At 44.4% G+C, this 24,737-nt stretch overlaps 9 protein-coding genes across 9 annotated transcripts; 5 read left to right on the top strand and 4 right to left on the bottom strand.

Moving 5' to 3' along the window:
• Positions 1–76: 76 nt before the first annotated feature.
• On the bottom strand, positions 77–3,415 carry BGW36DRAFT_433936 (Pfs, NACHT and ankyrin domain protein; the record flags this gene model as incomplete). Its single annotated transcript, XM_046221341.1, has 2 exons — positions 77–2,340; positions 2,398–3,415. 2 exons carry the CDS (start codon positions 3,413–3,415, stop codon positions 77–79), a joined length of 3,282 nt encoding a protein of 1,093 aa, XP_046065597.1.
• A 690-nt stretch (positions 3,416–4,105) lies between these two features.
• BGW36DRAFT_412624 (fungal-specific transcription factor domain-containing protein) lies at positions 4,106–6,700 on the top strand. The gene is made up of 2 exons (XM_046219213.1): positions 4,106–4,426; positions 4,483–6,700. Exons 1-2 carry the CDS (start codon positions 4,209–4,211, stop codon positions 6,470–6,472), a joined length of 2,208 nt encoding a protein of 735 aa, XP_046065596.1. The 5' UTR covers positions 4,106–4,208; the 3' UTR covers positions 6,473–6,700.
• A 25-nt stretch (positions 6,701–6,725) lies between these two features.
• On the bottom strand, positions 6,726–9,330 carry BGW36DRAFT_466710 (uncharacterized protein; the record flags this gene model as incomplete). The annotated part of the gene is made up of 3 exons (XM_046222356.1): positions 6,726–8,004; positions 8,967–9,151; positions 9,207–9,330. The coding sequence occupies 3 exons, from the start codon at positions 9,328–9,330 to the stop codon at positions 6,814–6,816; spliced, it is 1,500 nt and encodes a 499-aa protein (XP_046065595.1). The 3' UTR covers positions 6,726–6,813.
• Positions 9,331–11,984: 2,654 nt separating this feature from the next.
• BGW36DRAFT_365699 (uncharacterized protein) lies at positions 11,985–13,475 on the top strand (the record flags this gene model as incomplete). The annotated part of the gene is made up of 1 exon (XM_046214681.1): positions 11,985–13,475. The coding sequence occupies one exon, from the start codon at positions 11,985–11,987 to the stop codon at positions 13,473–13,475; it is 1,491 nt and encodes a 496-aa protein (XP_046065594.1).
• Positions 13,476–14,332: 857 nt separating this feature from the next.
• Positions 14,333–15,730, top strand: BGW36DRAFT_433932 (uncharacterized protein; the record flags this gene model as incomplete). Its single annotated transcript, XM_046221340.1, has 1 exon — positions 14,333–15,730. One exon carries the CDS (start codon positions 14,333–14,335, stop codon positions 15,728–15,730), a length of 1,398 nt encoding a protein of 465 aa, XP_046065593.1.
• A 1,188-nt stretch (positions 15,731–16,918) lies between these two features.
• On the top strand, positions 16,919–17,978 carry BGW36DRAFT_365697 (uncharacterized protein; the record flags this gene model as incomplete). The annotated part of the gene is made up of 3 exons (XM_046214680.1): positions 16,919–17,206; positions 17,381–17,444; positions 17,503–17,978. The coding sequence occupies 3 exons, from the start codon at positions 16,919–16,921 to the stop codon at positions 17,976–17,978; spliced, it is 828 nt and encodes a 275-aa protein (XP_046065592.1).
• Positions 17,979–18,694: 716 nt separating this feature from the next.
• BGW36DRAFT_352586 (major facilitator superfamily domain-containing protein) lies at positions 18,695–20,564 on the bottom strand. Its single transcript, XM_046213389.1, has 2 exons — positions 20,006–20,564; positions 18,695–19,951 (listed from the first exon to the last, which is right to left on the bottom strand). Exons 1-2 carry the CDS (start codon positions 20,358–20,360, stop codon positions 18,840–18,842), a joined length of 1,467 nt encoding a protein of 488 aa, XP_046065591.1. The 5' UTR covers positions 20,361–20,564; the 3' UTR covers positions 18,695–18,839.
• A 736-nt stretch (positions 20,565–21,300) lies between these two features.
• Positions 21,301–23,370, top strand: BGW36DRAFT_330992 (putative plasma membrane protein Pth11-like protein). The gene is made up of 5 exons (XM_046212827.1): positions 21,301–21,779; positions 21,841–21,877; positions 21,932–22,002; positions 22,069–22,442; positions 22,494–23,370. The coding sequence occupies exons 1-5, from the start codon at positions 21,609–21,611 to the stop codon at positions 22,936–22,938; spliced, it is 1,098 nt and encodes a 365-aa protein (XP_046065590.1). The 5' UTR covers positions 21,301–21,608; the 3' UTR covers positions 22,939–23,370.
• Positions 23,073–24,143, bottom strand: BGW36DRAFT_442400 (uncharacterized protein; the record flags this gene model as incomplete). The annotated part of the gene is made up of 1 exon (XM_046221578.1): positions 23,073–24,143. One exon carries the CDS (start codon positions 24,141–24,143, stop codon positions 23,073–23,075), a length of 1,071 nt encoding a protein of 356 aa, XP_046065589.1.
• Positions 24,144–24,737: the final 594 nt, after the last annotated feature.

The following is a 24,737-nucleotide window of genomic DNA, read 5'->3' as shown; positions in this document are numbered from 1 at the left end:
CTGTCAATAAATAGCCTTACTACTGCCTCATAGCCACTCATGGAGACGTATTGAAGCGGTGTCCTTCCATATTTACTCATAGCGTTGACATCTGCCCCCTCTCAATAAGCAGCCTTATCACTGCCTCATGGCCACTCATTGAGGCGTATTGAAGAGGTGTCATTCCAGATTTATCTCTGCTGTTGATATCTGCCCCCCTGTCAATAAATAGCCTTACTACTGCCTCATGGCCACTCATGGAGACGTATTGAAGCGGTGTCCTTCCATATTTACTCATAGCGTTGACATCTGCCCCCCTCTCAATAAGCAGCCTTATCACTGCCTCATGGCCATTACGTGAAGCATATAGAAGCGGTGTTCTTCCAGATTTATCTCTGCTGTTGACATCTGCCTCCCTGTCAATAAGCAACGTAGCCACTACCTCGTGGCCCTTCTCCGAGGCTCGCGAAATTGGGTTTCGCCCTCCCATATCCATTTCATCGACGGTTGTTCTTGTCTGGAGAAGTAGTTTGACAATGCCTGCCTGACCTTCCTGGGCTGCCCAAGATAGAGGTGTCCGATATTTGTGTTCCTTCAAATCTTTACCATAGCTCAGTCCTTCGGTAATGTCAACTCCATCATAATGGCTCGAAGGCAAGTTCAAGAGGGCAGCAACAGCGTCTTTGTTACTATTGACCAAAGCGGCAAACAGCGGATACCTATATCTTTCTCCATGAACATGAATTTCCTGATCTTTTTTGAGCCTTGTACGTATGAGTTCAGCAAATCCTTTGTCTGCTAAAACGTAAAAGAAACTTGCATCCCAGTTATACTGTCGAACCTTGAAGTTCTCGAAGACATTGTTGATATTAATCCAGTTAGAAATCGGAAAAGAAGATAGAAACTCATCTTGAGGGATTACATTTGCCGCAGCATTGGCATGGTAGAGGATATTCTGACTGGCGTACTCCAAAAACGGGTAAACTTGTGAAATTTCTGTCCGCATATTTAAATGGGACTGTGAAAACAACCTACTAACAGAGGAACGCACCAAGCCGTGATTCATGTAGAAGGCACAGCATTGTTTGAGTTTGTCGTGGCTTGGGCTCTCCCAGTCAAATCCAAGGTCAGGCCACAGTTCCTGCAAACCCCTGTCTTTGATAAGGAAGTCTCGAACAGATTCATGTATAAATTGCACTACTGGCTGCTTTGATTTTGTGATCTCAGCAAGCCCTTTTGAAGAGCTGATGACATATCTGCTAAATCTGCTCAACTTTTCACTGTTATCTGGGACGGTGACATCGGGAATCTGGCTGTCGACCAGATTCTTCAGTGACAAACCAGACCAGAGGGCATGATAAAACTCCTTCGGTTGCAAAGGCCGTTTTGCGCACAATATCCAGAGAATACAAAGCAACAAATCCTCCATATTCTCATTGTCACGCCTCAAGATGTCTTTGAACAGGTCGCTCAAATCAGTCGGTATTTCTGCGAGTCTCTTTCTCAGGCTCAGCCCACCCCGTCGATACTCTTTGTTGAGAATATTGACAACCAATACGACCCACATGAAAACGCCAGCAGCTTTACCGAGAAGTTGGGGTCGTAGTTCTTCGACCAGTGCTGAGTTTTTGATTTGGAGGCGGCTAGCGACGTAAGCTGCTAAGTCTTCCGCATGGCCAGACTGATCCTCTAGTGTAAATTGGATCCCCTGTCGTATGTTAATGTAGGGGTAATGTCGACTGGAAAAACATATTCTGAATGGAATACCCTTCGCCGTGGATTGTTCTGCCAGGTCTTCGAAGTACTGAACCATGTCAACAACTTGTTGTTCATCACATTCGTCGAGAGCATCGATGAAGCAGGTAAAAGAGCGTTGACCAAGAGCGGCAACTGCGTTACTGAAAAGGCCTTTGAGAGTATTCAAGGATGGACAACCAGTTTGACTCTGGGAGACAAGGTTGGGGTCGTCCAAAACAGTCTGAAGGTCAGGGTACCCTACAAGCAGCTGAAGTAGCAACGAACGATGCATCCCCATGATGGACTTTTCCAAGTATTCACCTCGAGCGTTGAAGAAGAAGGAAGCAGTGGTGGCATTCTTGCTGCAAGCCTTTGATTTCATGGTGGAGTATGCGAACTTCATGATGGTGGATTTGCCGGCGCCAGGCTTGCCGCTGATCCACAAAAATCCATGGTATTGGGTCAATTTGGTAGGATCAAGCCATGCCTCGTAGTCAGGATGGCTGAGAATCCATCGACAAGTTTTTTGGTGAGCGCTCTCGATGGTCGATTTGCGGGAATCGATTTGTTTAAAACTAAGGGAATCTAACAAGGCTTGCCGGTATTCCTGCGATAAACACTGATCTACCAGTCTAGTGAGCAGGGTTGGGCCAGAGATGTTCTGAAGACTATTAAACTTACTTGAACTATAACTAACTCTTGTATGCGCTTCGGTCAGAGGTAGCTCCTCGAGAAGCTCCCTTGCGTAAGCGGCCGCAGTTGCTGCGGCGTACCTCTGCCATTTTTTGTTCTTGTGAGAATCTGAGTAGTCGCAGATTCCTCGAATTGGGAGACAAGGGAGAATATCCATCAGGCCAGCAGTCTCCATCTCGAAACAAATGACATTCAGTTCTCGAGCAACGTTGTCCCGGGTAGTGCCGTGTTTCATGACTTGATTTCCTGAAGCGATTGCGCCGTAATGAATCCTCACATCGTATGACATCCGTCTGCCTCGTGGCACTAGCCTTGAATGGTCGCACCCATCACAAGAAGTTGTTGAACTAGTTTCATGATCATACGTCGCTTCAAAGAGGCGATCTGGTGAGCTTGGGCGACCGTACTTGACGTGTCCCTCCAGCTTCTGCTGTACAATAGATGGGATTTGAGTGGGGTCTAGTTCGTGTTTTGACCGAAGGGCAGACACAGCTGTCCCAAGCAGCAAGTGGGGAGTCCTAGGGATCGCTGTTCGCTGAAACTTTCCGTCTGGGACAATTTTCCCAAGATCAAACTGCATCACCCTTGTGCCGACGACGACATCGCCTAAGCGTATATCAGCTTTGCTTGGCACGCCGCCACCAACCCCGACCATCAAACTCGCGCGGATTGCTGAGAAAGTTCGCTTTAGGTTCGTCACGACAGTGGCTGCATTGTTTGTTCCATACTCAAGTGGCAAACACGCAATTACAATGTTATGCTGCTTGATATTTCCCAGTAAATAGGTGTTGTAGTCGTCTACATGCGTAGGTAGGGATTCGTGAGTCTCGTCCAGCATGGCCCGAGCTGCAGCCATCTCTATAGGCAGTGCGCAAACCCAGGCGATGGTATAATCATCATGCCGTCGGGTAGACAAACCGCCATGGTGGAAAATCTTTTGTCGCTTTGGCGAGCGGGGTAAACTTGTCTCAGCTTGCTCTGTATGCGAAAGACTGTTCATATTCATCGTGGAAAGATGTCCACTTCGCTACGACTGAGAGCCACAGCCTGATTTGGAGTATAAACACGAGTAGCAATAGAAATTATCAAATAGGAGGAAATGTGTTTAATGCCGGCCGACGACCATAAGTTTCAGTAGTCATGTAGCTGCCACATATGAGGCACGGCTCAGCTCTGTTGTCAGCCTTGTCGCTAGCCTCGTCAATGCGCCTCGCTATACATTGGTGTAATTGGCCGTGTTTAAGCTGCATGACTGCCAAGCTAGAGGGGGCTTGGAGGATTTCGTTGGTATATGGTAAATTCGGGTCTCAATAGAGAACCCCAATGTTTCTCCAAGGCGAGTATGCTGCTTTCTAGAACGAATTGATATCCCAATAATAGGATCCAAGGTTCCAAGGGTTCTATATATGATTTCAACTGTCCCGGATCAACCGCCTAGTTCCGAAACCCACTAGACAGGCGTAACTAGTGGCGTAACTTAGTCGGCTGAGTCCTGCACATAGCCCGCATAAAAATCAAGTATCGACCACGGTACGACGGCAAGCAGCTGGCAACATATTGGTAGCCTTTCGCCATGCTATGCTAATGACCAGTGCTGAACATTTTTTTGCCCACCTGGTATGCTTCCAGAATAAGGATATGACTAAGCAAAGAAAAATGGGGTCTTCGAGCTGGCTGACAAAGAGCGGCTACGGAACCTGATTGGACCACATTGCTTACAAATAATTTACCTATCATATCAGGCCAACCAACTCTCAACCCAAGATTCTTCTCGTGAGTGTGTTCCAGGCTGTGTTACTATGTTTTCAACTTTTTCAACCTTAGAATTCAGTAACAACAAAGACGCTGAGCCAAGAGCAAAGCGTCGCCAGGTTCTGCGGGCCTGTGAAACCTGCCGCATCAAGCGCAGCAAGTGCGATGACAACACACCTTGCTCAACATGCATAAGCCGGAACTGGGTCTGCTCCCGCACTCCTGTAAGCGCCAGTGAACCAAAGAGTCTGGCAGCAGCTTTGATGTATGTATATATCCGGTATGCTGGTCATCTCGTACTCGCTGACGATGGTTTCTCAGGGAAATATCGGCCTTGAAAGAGAAGATTCGAACGCTGGAAGAATCACAATCCCAAGCTAGTGTTGTAACCCCGCCGAGTTCAAATTTAGACTCACCCTCTAGCCAATACGCTATTATCGAATGGAATGATATTATTGAAAACCGGAGATTTGCGTGGCCCAAAACTCCAGTGCACCACGTCCAAAACAACGAATGCGACTACTTTGGGACTTTGTCGACTGAAAGATTCATTACCCGCATCATTAATCACTGGAATTCGTACCCACAAAAATCGCCTTTGTGGGACTTCCTAAATCTGAAATCGATCCCCATCAAATGTCGTCAACCTAGAGATCTTTCCGAGCTGAGCGCGCTTGGTGGTGGTAGTGGGAATATCCTCGAAAGTGAAGTGATTTCAAAAGCCCAGCAGTATCAATATATTCGACAATTTTGGCATTTACATCATCCGTCGTTACCAATTATTTGTGAAAGAGATTTCACTGCCCATTTTGAGTCGTTATGGATTCCAGATTCGGCTGAACCAGTACAACGATCTCGCGCGCCGTCATCATTGGCAGATATTATGATTGCAATTTGTGCTTTGGCGAAAGCATCGGCATCTAAACAGATCCTAGGCCAGTCATCCCTCGGCAACTCACCTAGCGGGCATAGCCTACGAGAAACCACGGACTATGCGATCTCTGTGTGGCACTATCGCCGCTGTCAACGACTCATAGACGATGAACTTGATATGCCAACGACGTTTACTGTACAAGCCCAGATATTAATGGCTATTTATCTACACAGCACCTCTCGCTTATCTGCTGCATATAATGTATTAGGAACAGCCGTGCGAATCGCCTACAGCCTGGGTCTGCACCGTGACCCTCCTGAGAGTCCCACTCCAGACTGTCTAACTATAACGAAGGCAGAGCTATGCAGACGGATATGGTGGTCTCTTTATATAATAGACAGTAGGATATCGATGGAGCTAGGTCGACCAATGCTCGTGGATCTGGATATATCCGACTGTCGACTACCGGCGGATGACATGAATACGTCTCGCAATGCGGCCCTGCAGCCATACACATCTCCCACTGGAGTGACATGGCTCAGCTATATTGTACAGGCGGCTAAATTATGTACCATTGTGCGGTCAATTTCATCAAATTTATACGAGGAAAGTTATAATACTGGCGGCATTCCGTCTAAACTGGGTAACCATGACTCGCAAATGCCGAGTGATGAGATATCTACAGCCGAACGCTTGGAAAAGAAGCTCAAAAATCTCGGCGAGTGGGTTCGCGGTCTTCCACATAGCCTCCAACTACCACGGACCGGCAACGAACCGGCATTATCCTCGGAGATTTCTTCACTGCAATTGGACCTATACGCGCCACCCTGGATGCAGAACCAGAAAATATTTCTCGAGCTTGATTACCATAATGCGATTGTGACGTTGATTCGACCTATTGTCACGGTGGGACAACCACAGGGAGAAAAGAGCGAGGCTTTGGAAAAGCTAATAAATAAACTGACTGATCACGCCGTGACAATCATTCGAATTTGCCATCAATTTTCCCTAGAAACCGATATCCTTGCCGACCATCCAGAGTTGTCTTCTGTCGTGTGGAGCGCCGCACTTACCCTACTCTATAGACTAACCACCCATTCCGCTGGAGTAGAAGAGAACAAAAAGCTTACTCAAACGCTCTCACTCGTGTCAGAAATTCTTGAGAACGTAGACAGTATAGATCCTGTGGCGCTTGCTGCGATGATTCGTGTGCGCCGCTTACACCGGCAAGTCAATGAATGGACACCCGGCGCGACTCATTCTCAATTGGATTTGCAGGTTAATCAAGCTGGGCAGTCGCTTCCTCCGGGGATAGACATTGATTCATTGATGATGGCGCCTTCTGCTTCGATGGTAAGGGAGGCTTTTTCGACCGCTGACCTCTGCGTTGAAGACTGGGACCCTGAATTTCTGCTTTCTGTACCAAAGCCTAATTAGAATTCTTGTGACTATATATGAATCTCAGGGTATGCTAAAAGCGATTCTTATTCTGGTTTATACACGTGAAACCGTTTATGCATAAATCCTGTACTTGAAAAGAAATACAAAACTTCATCCCTACATATTCAACTCTAGAGTGGCTTAGTCGAAAACTCATTTGCTTTATGATCATATATTGTATGCTTGACGACTTATCTCTATTAGTTACATGAACGAAATATTTACAAATTCCGCCACAGATCTCACCAGTGGGAACATAACGCCAACCATATACAAGTTAACCCCCTGAAAAAATCTAATCCTCAACCAAAATCTAATGCAAGAACCTCTAAAAATATTTACTCCCACTGAACATAAACCAATGGCGTATAATACCCAACATCAGTGCTGACAGTATACGACAAGTAAATTGCATTCTCGTTGGGATCGCTAACCAAACCCGGATTCGCCTGCAATGAGTACGCCATCCCATTACTCTCACCTGAATAGAACTTGACAGGCTCAGCCCACGGGCCCTCAGCGGCAGGGGCAGTCGTGATGTAGAAATCGGCAGCGATACTCTCGCCCGCCTGCCCAATCCATACGAATAGATCCCAGATTGTTGAGTAGTAGAATGTACCCTGGCCGCCGGCACCTGCGTTCGAAATATCAACACCTGTGTCGTTCACTCCGGGGGCAATGCTTGTCCATGCATTATTCACATAGTACTGGTACGCGGTCTGATTGCTGACTTGGTCGGCGGGCACCTGTGCAAGGCCGATCGTGCCAGCGGTGCTCATGCCGTATAGATATGCTGTATCGTTCACAACAGCGCCGCCATACGTACCGTATGGAATCTGATCTGCTTTCCAGAAGGTATCGTCCACACTAACAACGCTAGGCAGCTCCGTGGAATTCAAAGAGCCTGCCGTGCCGTTGTAATTAATCTGATATAAAGTCGTCGGAGGATCTGGATCCAACAAGGCAAGATTGGAAGTGATATGAGATTGTAAAATCCACGTGTATGCAACCACTGATCCGGTCGAAGGATCCCCAAACGTCATTAGTGGCGGACTGTTGGGCCAAATAGCGTAACGTGTTCCATCCGGGCATCCACCGGCAGAATTGTCATTGCATTCACTTGTAGTGATTGGAAAGAAGGGTTGTTCGTTATTATCTCCGTAGCAAAGCAGGCCGATCTGTGAGCTATCGGAACCCTGGATGGTACTCTGGATAGTCGGCGTACCGGTGTCGTTGAAATCAGTCCATGAAGCTGAGCTTGAATAAACGGGGAGTATGGGTGTTCCGTTGGAGTCGTATGGTTGTGAATCGCGACATGTCCATAACATGCGACTACCGAATCTCGCTGATACACATGAGTCGCGGTTGATCGTCGGATCTGTTACATTTCCCAGCTCCTGTGGTGTTCCAGACACCGTTGGAATAAACGAGTCGGCTTTGGCCCAGTTTCCAGCCAACACTGTCGATAAAGACAAGACAACGTAGGAAGAGAGCGAGAGTGTCATCACTGTCTGTCGCTGAACAATTGTCTATTACAGAGGTAGAAAAAGTGTCCAATGGAGGACAAAGCGAGGGAAGCCTCATGGAGAATGGGATGTACATCTAGAGTCACAGACGCAGTTTTATGTACGCCTCTTCCTCCTTTCTTTGTTTCACACGACACCAATAATACGTGCTCATTGGTGTGCCTGATTCTCCTGCATATTGGTGATACACATTGCGGCGCCAAACTGATTGGCGTTGCACTCCCAATGGAGACACCACGTCGGTATGCTAGCCTATGACGGCTCTGAAACTTGCGCGGCCCCTGGAGATTCAGTGGGGGCAGGGCCCACCGCAAAGTGTGGTTCGGATGGTCCCTCGGGCCTTCAACGCTTAAAAAATCCTTTGCCGAAGTCAGCAGCCGCATCAGCAAACCCATTTCGGCAACCCGGCGGGGTACATTACAAGCTCGAACTGCTGCATCCCAGGCTACAGTTGAACGGATGTTTCGGAAAAGAACGAAATTTTACATCATATCTTATTAGTACATAGACGAGTGTCAATGGATGCACGGTCAATTGGAGAATGTCGTCGAAAAGAAGAACCGAACTGCCATCCTAGGGCATGAGATCGGGTAGGGTTGATTTTTGTTCCATTCAAACTAGTATTCAATGGATTACCTTATCTTCGCATGGATAGTTGATCTTAAAAGCCCACTACCATTTTAGGATTTGCTGACGGTTAGGGCTTATCTCCATGTAACTTGACTACTTAGACGCCTGTATATGCCATATAGCGGCATGCTTGCTGGAGCTTGGGGTCTAGTTTGTCTCCAATTTCCCGCCAATGTACCGAATGGTACGGTGGCCTCAAATCATGATGTATTCAATGCCATTCTAGGTTGTAGAGTAAACGACGGGTTCCTATTAAGCACTCGAAATTATAGTCATAGTATGCAATTTAAAGCGACAGAGCTGATGAAATCTGTATAGGACACCCTAAGTCGTACCTCCTCCAGTGTTGCTGGCTGGGGTGGCTCGGAGGCGGCGGTATCTCCAGGGACAGGTGCCTTGTTTCCTGGAAATCTCATTGGGATCGATTGCGTCATATAAATTCGATTAGGAGTCACCCCAAGCTTCTCAACTAACTTATTGTAAGCGTGGTCGTTGAAGCTGTTCACAGTCGCAATCAGATCTAGATACCATCAGTCAAGGACAAACATTTCCATAACGGAACATGGATCTCTTACCTATATGTTGAACATGCCCTCGATATTCCCCATATCCCCTCTTCTTGGCCTCGTCGTGCGGTTCATAATATAGTCCGTGCACTGTCTCGCGTGCCTCTGGCTCCTGCTGATCATAGCTGTACATACGTGTACAAATGATATGCGGTTCGTGCATAAATGAAATCCGTCATTAATTTCGATCAACTTGCTTCGTATATCGGCTTCGAGACCCGCATCCATTCTAGCACTCTCTTTCCCGACGGCGGTAGGATCGGTGCATAATCGCCATGAGCAGGCTTTCATTCTGGTCTTCTTGAAGAGGCCAACTCATAAGCGGGATACTGGAAAGACTCGGGACTCGTACCATACTTTCATCCTCCGCGGGAACCGATTAGGCGTCCAAAGGCCCTCCGTTCTCACCTCGTACAGCTTTCTAGTGAGCTTTTCAGTCGGAGCTTTCTCTTTATTATTTACTTTATCTCATTAAAATGAAAATGGGCAATCCTTTTCGTTCATATGAAAAAAACTGAGCGCAGCATTAACCAAGCCCTAACTTTTCTTGCAATTCTTGGACCTGCCAATCCGGAATTGGATCTTTGCCTTTCCAAAAGTCTTGTCGTCTATCCCTAGTACAAAGCACTTTGATGGCGCTTGTGAACCATGCAATATTGTGTATTCATTTCGACACATTAAATTTAGACTATCTGCCATGACTTTGTATGTTGCCGACCTTGTCAAGCTGAAGTGACACTCCATGAGCGCAGATGGCTAGCAATTCACTCAAATGTCTACTTTTGTTATAATGCCCAGATTGCTCTGTATAAAGGAACATTTGATAGATAGTCCAAAGGTATACTTGGAAGAAAGCCGAGAGGTGGTTGAGATAGCAAAATAACCGGTACTGACCAGCTCTTTGTTGACAAATTTGGGTTCTATGCCAGCCATGCATTGATGATGATTAACGTTTGATCCAAAAGCCCATCCCGCGGTCTGAAGCCTATCCAATGATTTAGTGGTCTGCTTTGCCTTATGGAGTTTCTTCACTTAGAGATTACCAATGTTTCTAACAATATTTCCTGGCTAAGTGATGGCCAAGCTTTTTCTCGTGCTCGACGCAGTAGTCATACAACTCTGTTCAAATGACCCCCGGTTCAATCAAGGAATAGTGGGACTCAGTCGTTTACTTCAGTCCAATCGGGCTTACTCAATATTTCCGGGTTCGTTACCGTATCATTTGTCGCTGCCATGATATTTTATCACTCATTAGAGAATTGCGAAGTTATTAAATTTCTTCCTTTAACCACATTATAGAACGAATTAGAATAGTAAAAATTTAACTTCCGTCAACTGGTAGAACGCCTCCCAGGTTCAATCTCTTCCAAATTTCGATGACCGGAACTGTACGGAGACATAAAGTTTGGCCATCATTATGTAGGGAAACGTATATCATATCGATTTCTACAGATAGTAAATTAGATTCAATGACAACATAATGACGCCTAGGACTATGTGTAAGAACAAATGTTGTAGCTTCATTCTAAAATGAAAAGAGGAAAGGAAAACTGCAGATGAGTCTTTACTTTTTGTAAAAATATTTCCCCAATAATATAGTATCTACCGAGTGCTTTGCAACAATAGCGTGTTAGGGATTAATGACATTGCTTTGAGGTCACTCTTGCTGTAGACTTTACATCACAACGATGAATTTGTGGAGTACACATAGCCCTAAAACGTGCCAACTAAGTGAAATGGCTAGTATTCGGGTGGAAGACAAGGGGAAAGAAGAAAGAGAGAGTTTGGGAATGGGATGACAATTATCGCCCAATAAGGTATTATGAACTTTCCTCAAGTTCATCCCTGGAATGTTCTGTCAGCTCGTCACCGTGTACAGCTGTAAGAAGGGTAGTCACTCATTGTTTCATACATGGAGAATCGACGTCAGCCCTTTATTGCCCATTATATTCACTTAATGACTCAATGAATACTGCCGGCATGGGCCAATATTGAGGAAGCGTGAATCAACAATGGCCAAAAACGATGTTGATATTTGACTAATAAATGAGTCAAAAGAACAAAGAAACATGATGACTAGAGATGGATAATGTCCAGTGTTCACGAACATGGCATTGGTTCGTACCGCCGAGCACTGCGGAGATTCAGTATTCTGAGTTGGTTATATGACGAAGGATTCTCAACATCAGATGCTGCTGCCAATGACTCTTCCTTTAAAAATTCGCGGATCGAAACGTATTTGGTGCCATGTGTAACTACTTGAAAATTGCTACATATTATGAATGATTACATATCTGCCGAAGATATGGGCCTTCATTTGAGATGAGGTCTGAAAATGATCAATATGTATGGTGTAGCCAAGTAGGAGCTGGACACTCATATTCTTCCACTGGGGCCACGAAACAAAGAAATCACCAGATGTTATTAGTCATAACTCCACGTCTCAATTATTGTAGTTATTGAATCGTCATTTGATCAACCGTAGAAGAAGATAAAGAAGATATTTCAAGGAAATTACCTGTAATTTGTCGTCTTCTCTAGAAGGCACCGTTACTCACCTTGATAGAGTCATATATTAATCCGCCAATGAATCGTAGAATGACTGCTACTATGAATTATATACTAACCCAAAATATGAATCATAGACCACCTTCGTAGGGTATTTAAAGAGCTAGTTTTCCCTTGAATGCAATGAATGTGCAACTGTACCACTCTCATGACAATTTTTCATTCTCATATCTGATCAAATATTTTGAAAATCTACCTTATATTCAAGGGCAAACCACCATGTCTAGTAAACGACATGGAAGCAATCAAAAGAAGAGACCAGCATTAGGTCAACAGTTTGATAGCTATCGTCAGATACGACAGCGTCCCACAGACGAAGATCCTGCAGTCACAGATGTAACTCAGGGTATAAGTGCTATTTCTACTACAAGCGGAGCACAGATCACCGAAGCAGCATACCATAGCCAAGGAAGTTGGCCGCCTCCACCGCCTGGGGCGGATGTTACTGTGAGAAGTTCAGGTGGTTACGGTGACAATAACCCTAGTTATCAGTCTAGCCAACAGCCTGGATATCCCTCTTACCAACAGTCAAGCCAACTGCCTGCATATTACGCCTACGAATACGAACTGTCAAGCCAACTGGCTGAATACTCTCACCAACAGTCAAGCCAACAGCCTGGATATAACTCCTACCGACTGCCTGGGTATCACTCAAGCCAACAGTCAAGCCAACTGCCTGGGCATCAGTCTTCCGCAAATGCGAGATTACCTGTTGACAATACTACTTCGGGCCCTCCACCTATGGATCCTCCATCTATGGGCCCTCCACCTACGGGCCCTCCACCTATGGGCCCTCCACCTATGGGCCCTCCATCTATGGGTCCTCCATCTATGGGCCCTCCACCTTTGGGCCCTCCACCTTTGGGCCCTCCACCTTTGGGCCCTCCACCTTTAAAAGATGGTCGTCTTATGGGTATGCCTAATATAGAACCTCTTGGTAATGATATTTTATATCTCATAACGTTATTCAACCGGGGAAGGCCGCGCGATGCCAGGACGTTTTGTTTACAGCGGCTCGTAAAGGCTAACGTAGGGCCTGCAGGTGAAAACCACAGGTGGGAAGAATTGAGTGGTGGCGGTGAAGTCAGTGGTGGTGAAGTCAGTGGACCGATGGAATATTTTGCTAGACCGGGCGTCCACACCAATCACCAGAAATACGGTTTCCCGCGGTCTCTTGGGGTCATTCTTACTAGTTCTAGAAAGGCAAAGGTGTTTTTTTGGGAGTTTGGGGCCCACCGCTGGGGTCACAGTCTCACCCCAGCTCTTGAAAACGCTTATGATGAGTTGCTTCGTGAATCTGACACAAACGTGCTTTCATCTCAAATTTCACTGCAAGTCTTGCTTGGGATGAGAAAGAACGCGACTGGTCACCCTAAGACCCAGGTCATGAACTTTCTAAATCCTGCCAACCTGAAAAAAATATCCTTGGATGAGATTGACTTTCACAACGAAAATAATTTGGTCACACCTCTAATGGACATATCTAATTTTGGGTCGGAAAAAGATATTCAAATAAACCTATTTCCATTTCTTACATCGACGAATAATGAATGGGGATGGCGCCTTACAACCCAAGAACCAGGTCGTTTATTCACCCACGTCCAAGTTGAAACATCATGGGATGAAGCCAATATGACTAGAGAGACGAGGACTGTGACTGCCATTCATTCTTTTGCCATACCAGCCCGACCGTCAAATAGGTTATTGTAGTCTCATATTGAGCGGAGAGGATGATACCTCTTTTGCTCAGAGCATCTCCTTCAAAACCAAGCAATAAACCATACAATCTGAATATCTGCTGAATATGGTGTTGAAATGCTCAGATCTGACAAACACATCCCATCTTTCTTTTTATATATTATTACCCCTTTCAGCCTTCTTGTGCTTGGAGTTTGGTGCCATAAATTGATTACAGATTGATTTTTGTATTAACACCCTTTGTGGACATGCTCCTCATGGTTCTAGAAATTGAAATGGTTAGTTTATAACATGATTTTCATGCATATTTAGATGAAAGGCAACTGTATTTTTCCACTATCATCCTATTTTGTTATCTGATGAAACAATGTTGTAAAATGGGAATGTATCATATCCAAAAAGTAAAGAAGTTTGCGAAATTTGATTTATTCCAACGTTTCATATAACTTATTACTTTCAGGTCTAACATTACCTCTGTACGCGATGTAAGCGACTCAAAATAAGACTTTGGTGCAGAAAACAGGGTAACAGTAGTGAGCATGTGCTATCTTTAATGATGCTCATAATACCCAGCACTAGTGCTGTGCCTTGGTAATAGTTCTATAGCCTAATCAAAGCTCAGTCATAAGTAAATGACTCTCAATATAGGATGTGTCATGGTGTATTTGACTCTCATATGCAAGGACTTGACTCGATATATGAGTCAAACATAGAAATATAAACGACCAGCATGGCTGTAGGATTATCTTCTTCCAAAATATTATTTGATACTCAGAACTACCGTTTATAAAATGGAACAGCTTTACGGGCATATTCTTTAATTTATCAACTATTTCGAAAATCTACCTTATATTCAAGGGCAAATCACCATGTCTAGTAGACGACATAGAAGCGATCGAAAGAAGAGACCAGCATCAGATCAACAGTCTAGTGGCAATCGTCAGATACGACGGCGTTCCACAGATGAAGACCCTGCAGTCACAGATGTAACTCAGGGTATAAGTGCTATGTCTACTACAAGCAGCGTACCAATCGGAAGGATAAACGCTGAGAATCAAACACCTTGGCCGCCTGCACCACCTGGGGGATATATTTTTGAGAGAACCTCAGGTGGTTATAGCGACAATAACTCTGCTTATCAGTATAGTCAACATGCTGGCTATCAGACTGGCCATTACCCTGGGTATCAATCTCACCAACAGCCTGGAAGCCAGCCTCGCCATCAGTCCGGATATCAGCCTATGCATGAGTTTGGGTATCAGTATTCTGCATATGCGGATTCCCCAGCTGACAATACCAGTTCGAGACACTATCGTCCAGGGCCGCCACTTTTAAATGATGGTAGTCAGGCTCTGCCATCTATACAGTCTCTGGGGCTTCCTTGTTTGCCAAATGAACCGTCTCGACGTGAAACAATGCCACACTCCCAACATCAGTCTGGTAGCCAAGCTTCTGCAATGGGGGGTGAAGGAGCAGGAGCCACCGCTGATGGTGCATATTACCAGCCACTTGCTAATCGACCGCCTGCTAGTCGTGATATTGAACATCTCATATATTTGTTAAAAGAGAGAGAATTTGTTGAAGCCAGGAGATTCTGTATAGCAGAATTCGAAAGGGCTGAAGTAAAAGTCGCAAAGAACGGAGTTCAGTTGAAAGGCATAACAAAGAGTACAAAGGTTTTCGACAAACCTATGGGACATTTTGTGAGAAAACGCATGGCCAGATACACTGAAGGGGACTACCGTTCTTTTTGGATTTTGTTTACTAGCGCCGTCAATACCACCTTTTATCACGAAAATTTTGAAGGTGATGGCCCTAGTGAAATCAAGGCCTTTCTTGAATATCAGTATGGCCGTATACGGGAGGATCCTGATCTCCAAAGATATTCAGATCCATCTCAACTTTCAATACAAGTGTTAACGATGATGCAGCCTTTGGACGAGACTCATATAAGGAGATGGGTTATGGAAACCCCAGCAGGGGGGAAATACTTCATACGTCCGATCAATATTTACCTGAGACATGAAGAGGTACTTTCTGGTTTGCTGGAAGCTGTATCCAAATTTGGAAAGAAACATAACATCCGAGTTACCTTATTTCCATTCCTAACATCATACGTAAATCAATGGGGATGGCGTCTAACAAAAAGGAGTAACGCTGGACAAGATCCTTTATTCACCCACCTCGAAATCTTGACTGAGTGGCGCGAAAGTGACAAAGATGGAGACGTAGAGCGTATCGAAGTCATTCATTCCTTCAATCTATGAATATTGAATAATGACATTACTGGACTCCTCAAAAATGTTACGAATGTGCAGAAAAGGCAGCACAGAAGCTCTACATCAATATAAGTATTCCGGAACGATCATTGTCTCTCCTAAACAAGAGATCGCTTACAATACTCAGAAATAATCGATGAAGTCTGGATATTTGCTGGTGCCTAGCGGTGGAATAACTTATATGCTCAGACATACAACTGTCATACCTCATTTCGTTTCTTTTCTTTTCTTAACCCTTTTAATTGTTTAGGAGTTGAGTCTTGTTACCATAGATTAATACATGTATTTTCTTTTGTATTAGGCCTCCTTATGGACATGCTCGTGTCGGTGCTAGAATTTGGAATCGACAGTTCATAATGCAATTTGCATAGACCATTGAAATTGTAACCTGGCACTGCAGGGGCGATCTATAGTCGGTTTTCCTTTTTCTACCTACTACTTGGGTTGATGTTTGACAAGGTTCCAATGTATTGGAGAATACCGAACTAAATTCCATATTAGGATCAGGTCCGGCAGTTGATGAATGTATTCCCTGTTTTTCCACAGAGATCTCAACTTTGTTACTTTTCTTATTGATGAGCTTAAAGAAATTATTCAATGGAATAGCATTTCGGGTCCAATTTCCCAAAATAGTTATTGGGAATTATCAAGACTGGCACAAAATTTATTTGTCAGCTCAAATATTGTATTTGTAGCAATATCGTACTAGACAACCTAATATATATATAAAAAACGACAGAAGACATATGAGAATCTAACGATACTTCAAATTTTACTTGTAATATATCCACATACTTTAGCTGCATCAATAATAGTTCTTCGCTCGATGTAAGTGAGCCAGTAGAAAGAGTTGGTGTACAAGCAGGTGATAATATTAGTATGTGCTACCTTCAACAAGCCACATATTAACCAGCACCAGTTCGGCACTTAGGCCATAGATCTTTATCCGAATTAAATCTAATTCATAAATCGGAGATTATCAAGACCGCATGTGTCATGGTGTGCTTGACTCTTAATCGACGTACATGATTCAAGGTATGAGTGTAACAGACATATAAACCAACGGCTTTTTTCTAGAATTATCTTCTTCGAAAAATTTCACTTCGGTACTCAGAACTACTACCTAGAAGGTACAACAGCGATACAGGTACATTCATAAACCTATTCTTTGCCAAAATGAAACATCCTGAAACAGAATTGCTCCCTCCTGTGCAATGCGATTTCCCATGTGGATTCAATCCATCATATGGGAAATATGACGCAGCCAAAACAGTCAGCCTGGGCATGAAAATTAAACCTGTCAAAAATAAGGTGGAGCTTCCTATAGGAAAATCTCATCCTGTCACGATCTCGATCCTGCTCGAGTGTAAACAGCGACGATGCCGGCGAGTAATTTTCGAAAAGAAAAAAAGACCTCTGAGCGAGTATGGTGTTGATGAAACTGGTGCTATATGGATTTGCAAGGTCCGCCTTTTACCAGTTGCAAATATCGAATATTGGACCGAGATCGCCTTGTATTTTACACAGCAGAAGGCCATAATGAATTCTCTCAAAGTCGGGCAATGTTATGGGAGGAAGGGAGCATTTTGGCTGGACACAAAACAGAAATCTACGGGATCGCAAAGTAAATTTACTTAGATTCTGCTAATGGGTTCAAAAATATCGTGTGTTCTCGAGAACAATGGGAGGAAAATTGTTGACCGTGAGTAACGTGTAGGCCAGAACCATCAAAAATGGTCACAACATTGGAAAACCCATAGTTTTTGAAAGAGACGAAAATGACGACTTCCACAACTGGATCTTCCTTTTACAACAGGAAGTAGAAGAGACAATGTTCCAGGCTGAACAACTTGGTGTTGAGATGGCAGTCCCCGCATATACCACCTTTCCTGCTACACGGCAAGTGGCGTCGGAGAAGTCAACAATTTGGTCCAGCATACCCGTATTCGCCACTGAGGCAAAAGATGAAGAATTTACAATGAATATCACTGATTTCTTTTCTATCACCATCATCATGCAATTCGATCGAAATCATCCACGCAGCATCATACCTGTGTTGGAGGTGCATCTTGTCCAGAAAGAGAAGCAGATGTCGGTAGAAGAATTCAAAAAAGATTGGGAGGAAGATTCAATTTATACATACGATATTCCATATGATGGTCTATTGTTTTCGGACCACCATAGAAAGAGAGGCCGCATTGCAATCGACGGACCCCGATTAGTTGGCATTCAGTGACCCTGATAATCTATTGAAAAGCGGCATTTACTATATGACTTTATGTGCTACAAGTACGGCGTGGAAGAATAAGACATTCTGGAGATCAAAACTCTTTTACTTGAATGTGCCACCCGCCACCAGTCGAATTAAAGAATACCCGAAGCCATGGGGTCATATTGGAAACGAGCCTAGCGTGAGTCTAATCCGTTAAAATCAATGACTTTGCATTTGTTGAGAGGATGACGGTCCTGATTTTTCCAGACACAAAGGCAATTGGTCATTCAGATCTCTTGATGTATTCTCTTATGTTCCAAATCTAAGCTATATCCTTGTCTCCTGTTAATTGGACGAATGCTTTGGGTGGTTTGATATTCAGGCTATTTCATATTGCTGGACAACTAACGGCATGTTTTTGTGATTTTGTACCAGGGTTTTATTTGTTTCGATTCTGCTCGAGTTGATATGGTCGTTGCTATTTACTTGTTTGTTTCCAAAAATAAAGCTACAAAAAGTGAGTCTATAAGTCAAAGGCGGGAGAAGTATCCATCCAATAAAAAGAATTCCTACAGAATCAATTGATACGGTGGATAGATTTTTCTTGAAAATATTACCCTCATACAAGGCGTAGAAACCCCTCTATCCACATTACTAGAAGAAGGCAATGCGTAAATGGAAACTTGAATCTTTCAAGTAAGCTAAATCTTGAGCAAGTTGCTTACAAACTTCGTTCCATCTAATAATATTTGGTATCAATTCATATTTGCACTATATCTAGTGCCGTTTTAGGAAGGGCTGAAACAACCACCGCGCTGCGTTGATAAACATGTATTTACCGGAGAAATTAGTCATATCTGGTAGGAGTTGTCGTAGCACGACACTCTAGAGAGTAAAACGAAAACGAGGATCATCATCGCCAATGTTGCTTAGCTGTAAACGATCATCAAGCTTGCCTTCAGCACGCCTCTTGTTTTCAACAGTTAAACCAAACGCATACACAGACGACATAATCCCGCAAAATATCATCATGGCGAGTGAAACGCCGTAACCAACGAAATACCGCGGCGCTTCGTTCGAAACAAAGATATTGCTTGCGATTATTCCGCCAATGTTGCCGAATCCAATCTGAATAGCAAGGCCAACGGCTCGCTTGTAGTGACCTGAGAAGTTATTCGCAAGCCATACAACGGCCACAGGTTGGACAATATAGCAGCCCACGGTCACAAAGAAAACAGCCATGTAGCGGACGTGCGTATTCACGGGTTCTTCGCAAAGAAGGACAATGTATCCGATGCTCGCAAACACCACGCCAAACATGATAAATCCATAGCGATGCTTCAAACGATCAGTCGCGATGGAAACGCCAAAAGTCACCACAGCGGCGACAATCCAGACTGGAATACTGTGGACCTGAGCCTCAATACCAGAGTAGCCCAGAGACGCGACAATGCTAGGAATGAAGAGAGCTGTTGCATACCCCGACACGGTGATACCAAGATACACCAAGCCCCCTACGTAGACCTTCCAGTCTGTCAGAATACGTTTCCAGGCGGCAGCGTCCAGACGGTTCATCTGCGCCACTCCTGTCTCTCCGGTGCTGATATCGTTTGACTGGATTTGCTGAAGATATTCTTTTTCTTCAATCGTAAGGAATTTAGCTTCATCCGGCCAGTCCGCGATGAGGAATTTGGCTGGCAGCGCAACAGCGATAGCAAGTAGCCCTTCAATGATGAAAATCCATCGCCAGCCAGAGTAGCCGCTCAACCCGTTCATATGATACAAAGCGTAGGCAAGAAGGCCACCAAAAGCTCCTGCAATCAGACCAGCGACCCAGAACAAGGAAAACCTTTTCTGGAAGTCATAACGGCGGTAATACATGGACATGAGATACGCACATCCTGGCACGAAACCTGCCTCGAATACGCCGAGGAGGAACCGACAAGCAATGAGACCTCCTTTACTCTTGACAAACCCCTGGCACATACACATAATACCTGAAACTGGTGTCAGCATATTTACAGCCCAAAAAAATAAAACATTAAGCATACCCCATGAAAATGTCAGAATGCTAATCCACGTTGACGGGCGGAATTTCTTGAGCAGGATATTACTGGGGATGTCGAAAAGAATATAGGGCACGAAGAACACCTGCAGAGCGATATTGAGGCCATTCTTGCCCAGCTTCAATTCCGGGACAATCCCGAGTACCGCCACATTCCCCAGATTGATGCGATCGAGGAAACCAAATGCGAAAATTATCCACAGCGGTACCATGAGGTGGAGGTCAATTTTGCGCAGGATAGCTCTGATGAGAACAGGATCTTCGGTGAAACGCTGGGAGAATTCTAGATCACCATCATGGTCCTTAGTTTCCTGATCTGGCTGTTTGGTACCTATGTCCATTTTCAACAATTTTTGGACTGCAAATCAAGGACTCCCAACAAAACAGCGTGATGCAAGCAATAGGGAATAAAGAAAATAAACCCCGACTCAGTCCATATCTGTTTTAAAGGCCCAGCCAGTTGGAACGAAAAGTTTTTGCCTAGTAAAAATTAAGCATGGACAAGTCTATCAGGGAAAAAAAAACCTGTGTAATTTTCTTCCGCGCGGGGAACCGAGCCGATGGAAGAAACGGTTTAGTAGGCCGGCCTATGAGGTCTAGAAATGGAAGGCCGTTTGGATCATGCAGCTAGCTATATGAAACTGCAACATCATAATCCTTGCTAAGAGCATCAAAGCGGAAAGCGCTCCGTGGACCCTTGCTGGCTAGTGCTGCGCCGCATCTGTTTTTGCCTGATCCGTTGAACCCCCGATTTGCGTGTTATTGGCGGGGATTACTGCTTTCATGAACGTTGAGTGAGATGTTTTGAGTAGTACCATCACTTCATACAGACACAGATCGATAGAGAAATATGCTCACGGTTTCATACTATCTTGTGCTCTCCCAATCCGAATTCACCCAACACCGTCCTGACCGATGTCAAACCTCTTAATCCAAGAGTAGCACAGAAAAAGGAAATATTTACAAGCGATGCAGGCTCATCCAATACCAGCGACAATCCCCACTGGCTGTAATTAGTGTAGCAATATACGCTTGACTTGGTAATTTAACAAACCAAGTATTGAACCAACCAGAAATCCGATAGATTGACCCGATTCCCATCGAGGGTTTCCTCGGCTCACTTGATGGTGACCACAAAATCACGCGTCGTGTTGTTAGTTCCCTCTTACTTTATGAGCTAAATGGATGCCAATTTATCTCGGTTACACTTGATCCATGAAATTCAGGCGGGTGGAAATTTTAAGTTCAAAATATCGCGAAAATTATGATGTATTTGCGGCACAGCAACAAGAAGTCGGATAATCTACGTGCCAACAATGTGATGCAACGTTCTACTTGACCAGCACGATGCGATTGTCAAGGGTATGCTTGAGTGCCCAATTAAATAAAATTAATAATCCAAGACAGCCAGGGGATCAGCTTTTCCTTAAGAATGTAAATTCACAACACTTCTTTTTCTAGGAGGCGGAAACCCTTCCCTCCGTTCATGATTAATGTTATTATTTATCAAGATCTCCATCTCACCATCTAGATAGAGATATGCCTCACGTGTGCTGATATAAGCGAACCGACCTAGAGAAGATACTGGGATGCCGCTTCTAAGCCACTATGGCGATATACCCGATATTTCTGACAAACTGGTATATCCGTCAATAGTCTTTGCTGTTGTGACACCACTTGTCGTTTTGGCCAGATTCGTGTCGCGGAAATGGTTCTCAGGGATTTTGGGACTTGATGACTGGGTAATCATCGTCTCCTCGGTAAGCTTTAACTTAATTGGTTGATGTCGATTCCTGTCGCACAGAGACTTACTGTATATAGATGATTGCCGAGGTGGTCTCAATTCAGATGCTTCTTAGTATCGAATTCCAACTCTGAAAACGAGGTTACGAACACTGACGTTGTTTACCAGTTTGCGAGGGCGCGTTTGGAAAGCACATCGACCAGATAGAAGATAAACAAATAATTGCCAAGACCCTCAAGGTAAGGAAGACCCTCCACGCGTGGACTGTCTATTCTGAGACAATATCTGACAAACTTGTCTTGTAGGTCTACTTTGTTGCACAGCTCCTATACAAGGTCAACCTCGGTTTGACAAAAACCAGCATTCTTTTTCTATACCTCAGAATTTTCGTGACGCGGTGGTTCCAAAGAACGTGTCAAATATGCCTCGCCATTGTCATCGCCTTCACCATTGGAACGGTCATGTCAAGTATCTTCCAGTGTACGCCCGTTGCGCGTGCTTTTGACCATAGCAAGGAGGGAACTTGTATCAACATGACTACATTTTGGTATTTGAATGCCGGGTTCAATATCCTCAGCGACCTAGTCTTGATTTTTCTGCCTATACCTGTCATCGTCAAACTTCAGCTCCCGACGCAACAGAAGATATTGTTGTGTGGGATTTTTGCAGTTGGCATATTGTACGTTCACTATCAAAGAGTATCTAGCCCGATCGGCTAATTTGAGTAAAGTGTCTGCATAACCTCGATCCTACGCCTCAGCAGCCTGAATATTGCCACTTCACACCACGATATAACATGGAATAGCATCTCATCATCAATTTGGACAATAATCGAATCGAACCTCGGAATTATATGTGCATGCTTGCCCGCTCTGCAGCCTATTATATCGGGGATTTTCCCTTGCATTCGGATGGCAACTTATAATAGGTCGTACCGATCGTATAATTACGGAACCAACAGATACAACTCTAGGCAAGGGTATAATTTGCACGGCTCACGTATCGAGAACGATAGATGGAACGAGTTGCAGGAACCGGAAAGGCCGACCAGCCAAATCATGAGCAGCTGTCGACTGGTAGATGACGATGTTGTTGCTGAGGGACATAATAATAACATTGTCAAGACTACCCAGTTGCAGATTCGGGTTGAAAGAAAGGATTTTCACACGTTATGAGTTTGGTCGGGTTAAGTTGGAATAAAAGCTTATTTTAATATTGTCATAATGATATCCAGGAGGTGTTGTGTGAGGCATTTCAATTTACACGTTTTTGACCCAGCTGTACCTACCGCGGTATGTGCATCGATGGCCTATCTGATAAGGCTCGTAGCGCCATCACGAAGAGTCAAATTTGCAGCATTTCCCATTTCCTTAATTATATCGTTCGTAATATCCTTCCAAGACTGATCCCGATCAAGTTCATCTTTTTCACGCGGATCCAAATCAATAATATCAAAGGCATGAGCAGCCCAAGGATGATGTAAAATTAAGCCTTTACGATATCCGAATGGAGGAAAACGTGTCCAGATTATCTTGAGTAACAGAATGTCGTCGATGCTGATACGTAGGGCTTCCTCGTCCACATACGCAGAGCTATTTTTAAGGCTATTCCGAGGGGGTTTGCAGCGTAGGTATTCCTTCTCAGTAAGGTTTCGAAGAACCCAAGTCTTCTTGGCGCCCTTCTCAACCCGAGATGGTGAGCAAGCGGATGACAAATCATTTCTCAGCTTTTTCAACATTTTGGCAGGTATACCAGCGCCCCTTGAAAGACTACCGTTGAATGCCATCGTCCACCTCATGTAACTTGTTGGTTTCATAGGTTGATATGTAGTGAAAGCAGCCCAATTGGCCTTTCGTTCAAAAGGTGCACTAGAGCAGAGACATATATCGTTCAGGACGGAGTTGACGAGAAGGTCGTTCTCCACGAACCCTTTTGGCAGATCTTCGAGGTAACTGCCCGTACAAGCGATCGGAAGATTCGCTAAAGACCAGATCTCTCTGTTCGTATCCTTCCAGATATAATGGATGATCCAATACCAGAAGATCGGTGAGGTTAGACCAATGCTCATGAGATCTTCATCAGATAGCGAAGCATCATTGATAACCATTAATAATATTTCTGTGGGAAGGAGTTCAAACCTCGTCAGTTTTCGCGGAGAATGAGGTAATGAACGAATTGCTGGCTCTGGGGTGTGGTTCCTGACGAGTCTATACCACGCACTCCACTGATTTTCCGGCTGGAACAGAATACGAGTTTTGCATAGGTCTCTAGAATATAGTTGTCGAACTACAAGCCTCTGTTTGAGGCCAGGAACCAGGATATTCCATTCTTGGTGCCGCGGGTCTAACCACACACCGCCCTGGATATTACCAGGACACATGCTGTTGTTTTTATATACGGATGAGATGGGTGTGGTGTATTAATTGAAACTTGCCGAAAGCATCGACTCAGGTCCCGCAGGTTGAAATGATGAAAGCGATTTGACAAAGCAGATGACTAGGTGATACGAGGTTTTGTACTTATAGCGCGGATATTACTGTTTTCAAAACGTGGAATTTGATTAGCAATAGAGTTGAAAGTTGGACTGGGGAGAAATACAAGAAGGAGGGGTGGGAAATTTTAAATAATGGCGTTTGCACTACACGTGACCGAGTGGCTAGGCATATCATTCACGACGACATTGCTGCCTTCGGCCAGGTCTACTGCGAATCTAATATAATAAAATATCAAATCGATGGGATGAGGTATAGGAGCCCTCTCCATATCAATATTAATGGTCTTTCAACCTTTGGTATTATATATGGGAGGTTCTCAAGAAGTCTAAATTGGATCTTGTGGGAGAGTGCGAGTGACCAGAAAAATATAGTGAGATTTAACAACTAAGCTACCTGGGTAGTATTTGTCGGCGTGCCTTTTCCAAAGTGGGGTGCTCGAGGCACCTAATAGATTCGATATAACCTGGTGTAAATGAAGA

This window comes from Talaromyces proteolyticus (assembly GCF_021365285.1).
Source record: "Talaromyces proteolyticus strain PMI_201 chromosome Unknown BGW36scaffold_16, whole genome shotgun sequence".
NCBI lineage: Eukaryota > Fungi > Ascomycota > Eurotiomycetes > Eurotiales > Trichocomaceae > Talaromyces > Talaromyces proteolyticus.
The sequence above is the reverse complement of the archived record's forward strand: the minus strand, read 5'-3'. Positions and strand labels throughout refer to the sequence as shown.

Excerpts from the sequence above, each read along its gene's own strand:
- BGW36DRAFT_412624 (XM_046219213.1), top strand. The coding sequence starts at position 4,209 with ATGTTTTCAACTTTTTCAACCTTAGAATTCAGTAACAACAAAGACGCT. Across the intron at positions 4,427-4,482 it reads AGTCTGGCAGCAGCTTTGAT|GGAAATATCGGCCTTGAAAG; the intron begins GTATGTATATAT and ends ATGGTTTCTCAG.
- BGW36DRAFT_352586 (XM_046213389.1), bottom strand. The coding sequence starts at position 20,360 with ATGGACATAGGTACCAAACAGCCAGATCAGGAAACTAAGGACCATGAT. Across the intron at positions 19,952-20,005 it reads CATTCTGACATTTTCATGGG|GTATTATGTGTATGTGCCAG; the intron begins GTATGCTTAATG and ends CACCAGTTTCAG.
- BGW36DRAFT_330992 (XM_046212827.1), top strand. The coding sequence starts at position 21,609 with ATGCCGCTTCTAAGCCACTATGGCGATATACCCGATATTTCTGACAAA. Across the intron at positions 21,780-21,840 it reads GGGTAATCATCGTCTCCTCG|ATGATTGCCGAGGTGGTCTC; the intron begins GTAAGCTTTAAC and ends TACTGTATATAG. Across the intron at positions 22,443-22,493 it reads ATTTTTGCAGTTGGCATATT|TGTCTGCATAACCTCGATCC; the intron begins GTACGTTCACTA and ends ATTTGAGTAAAG.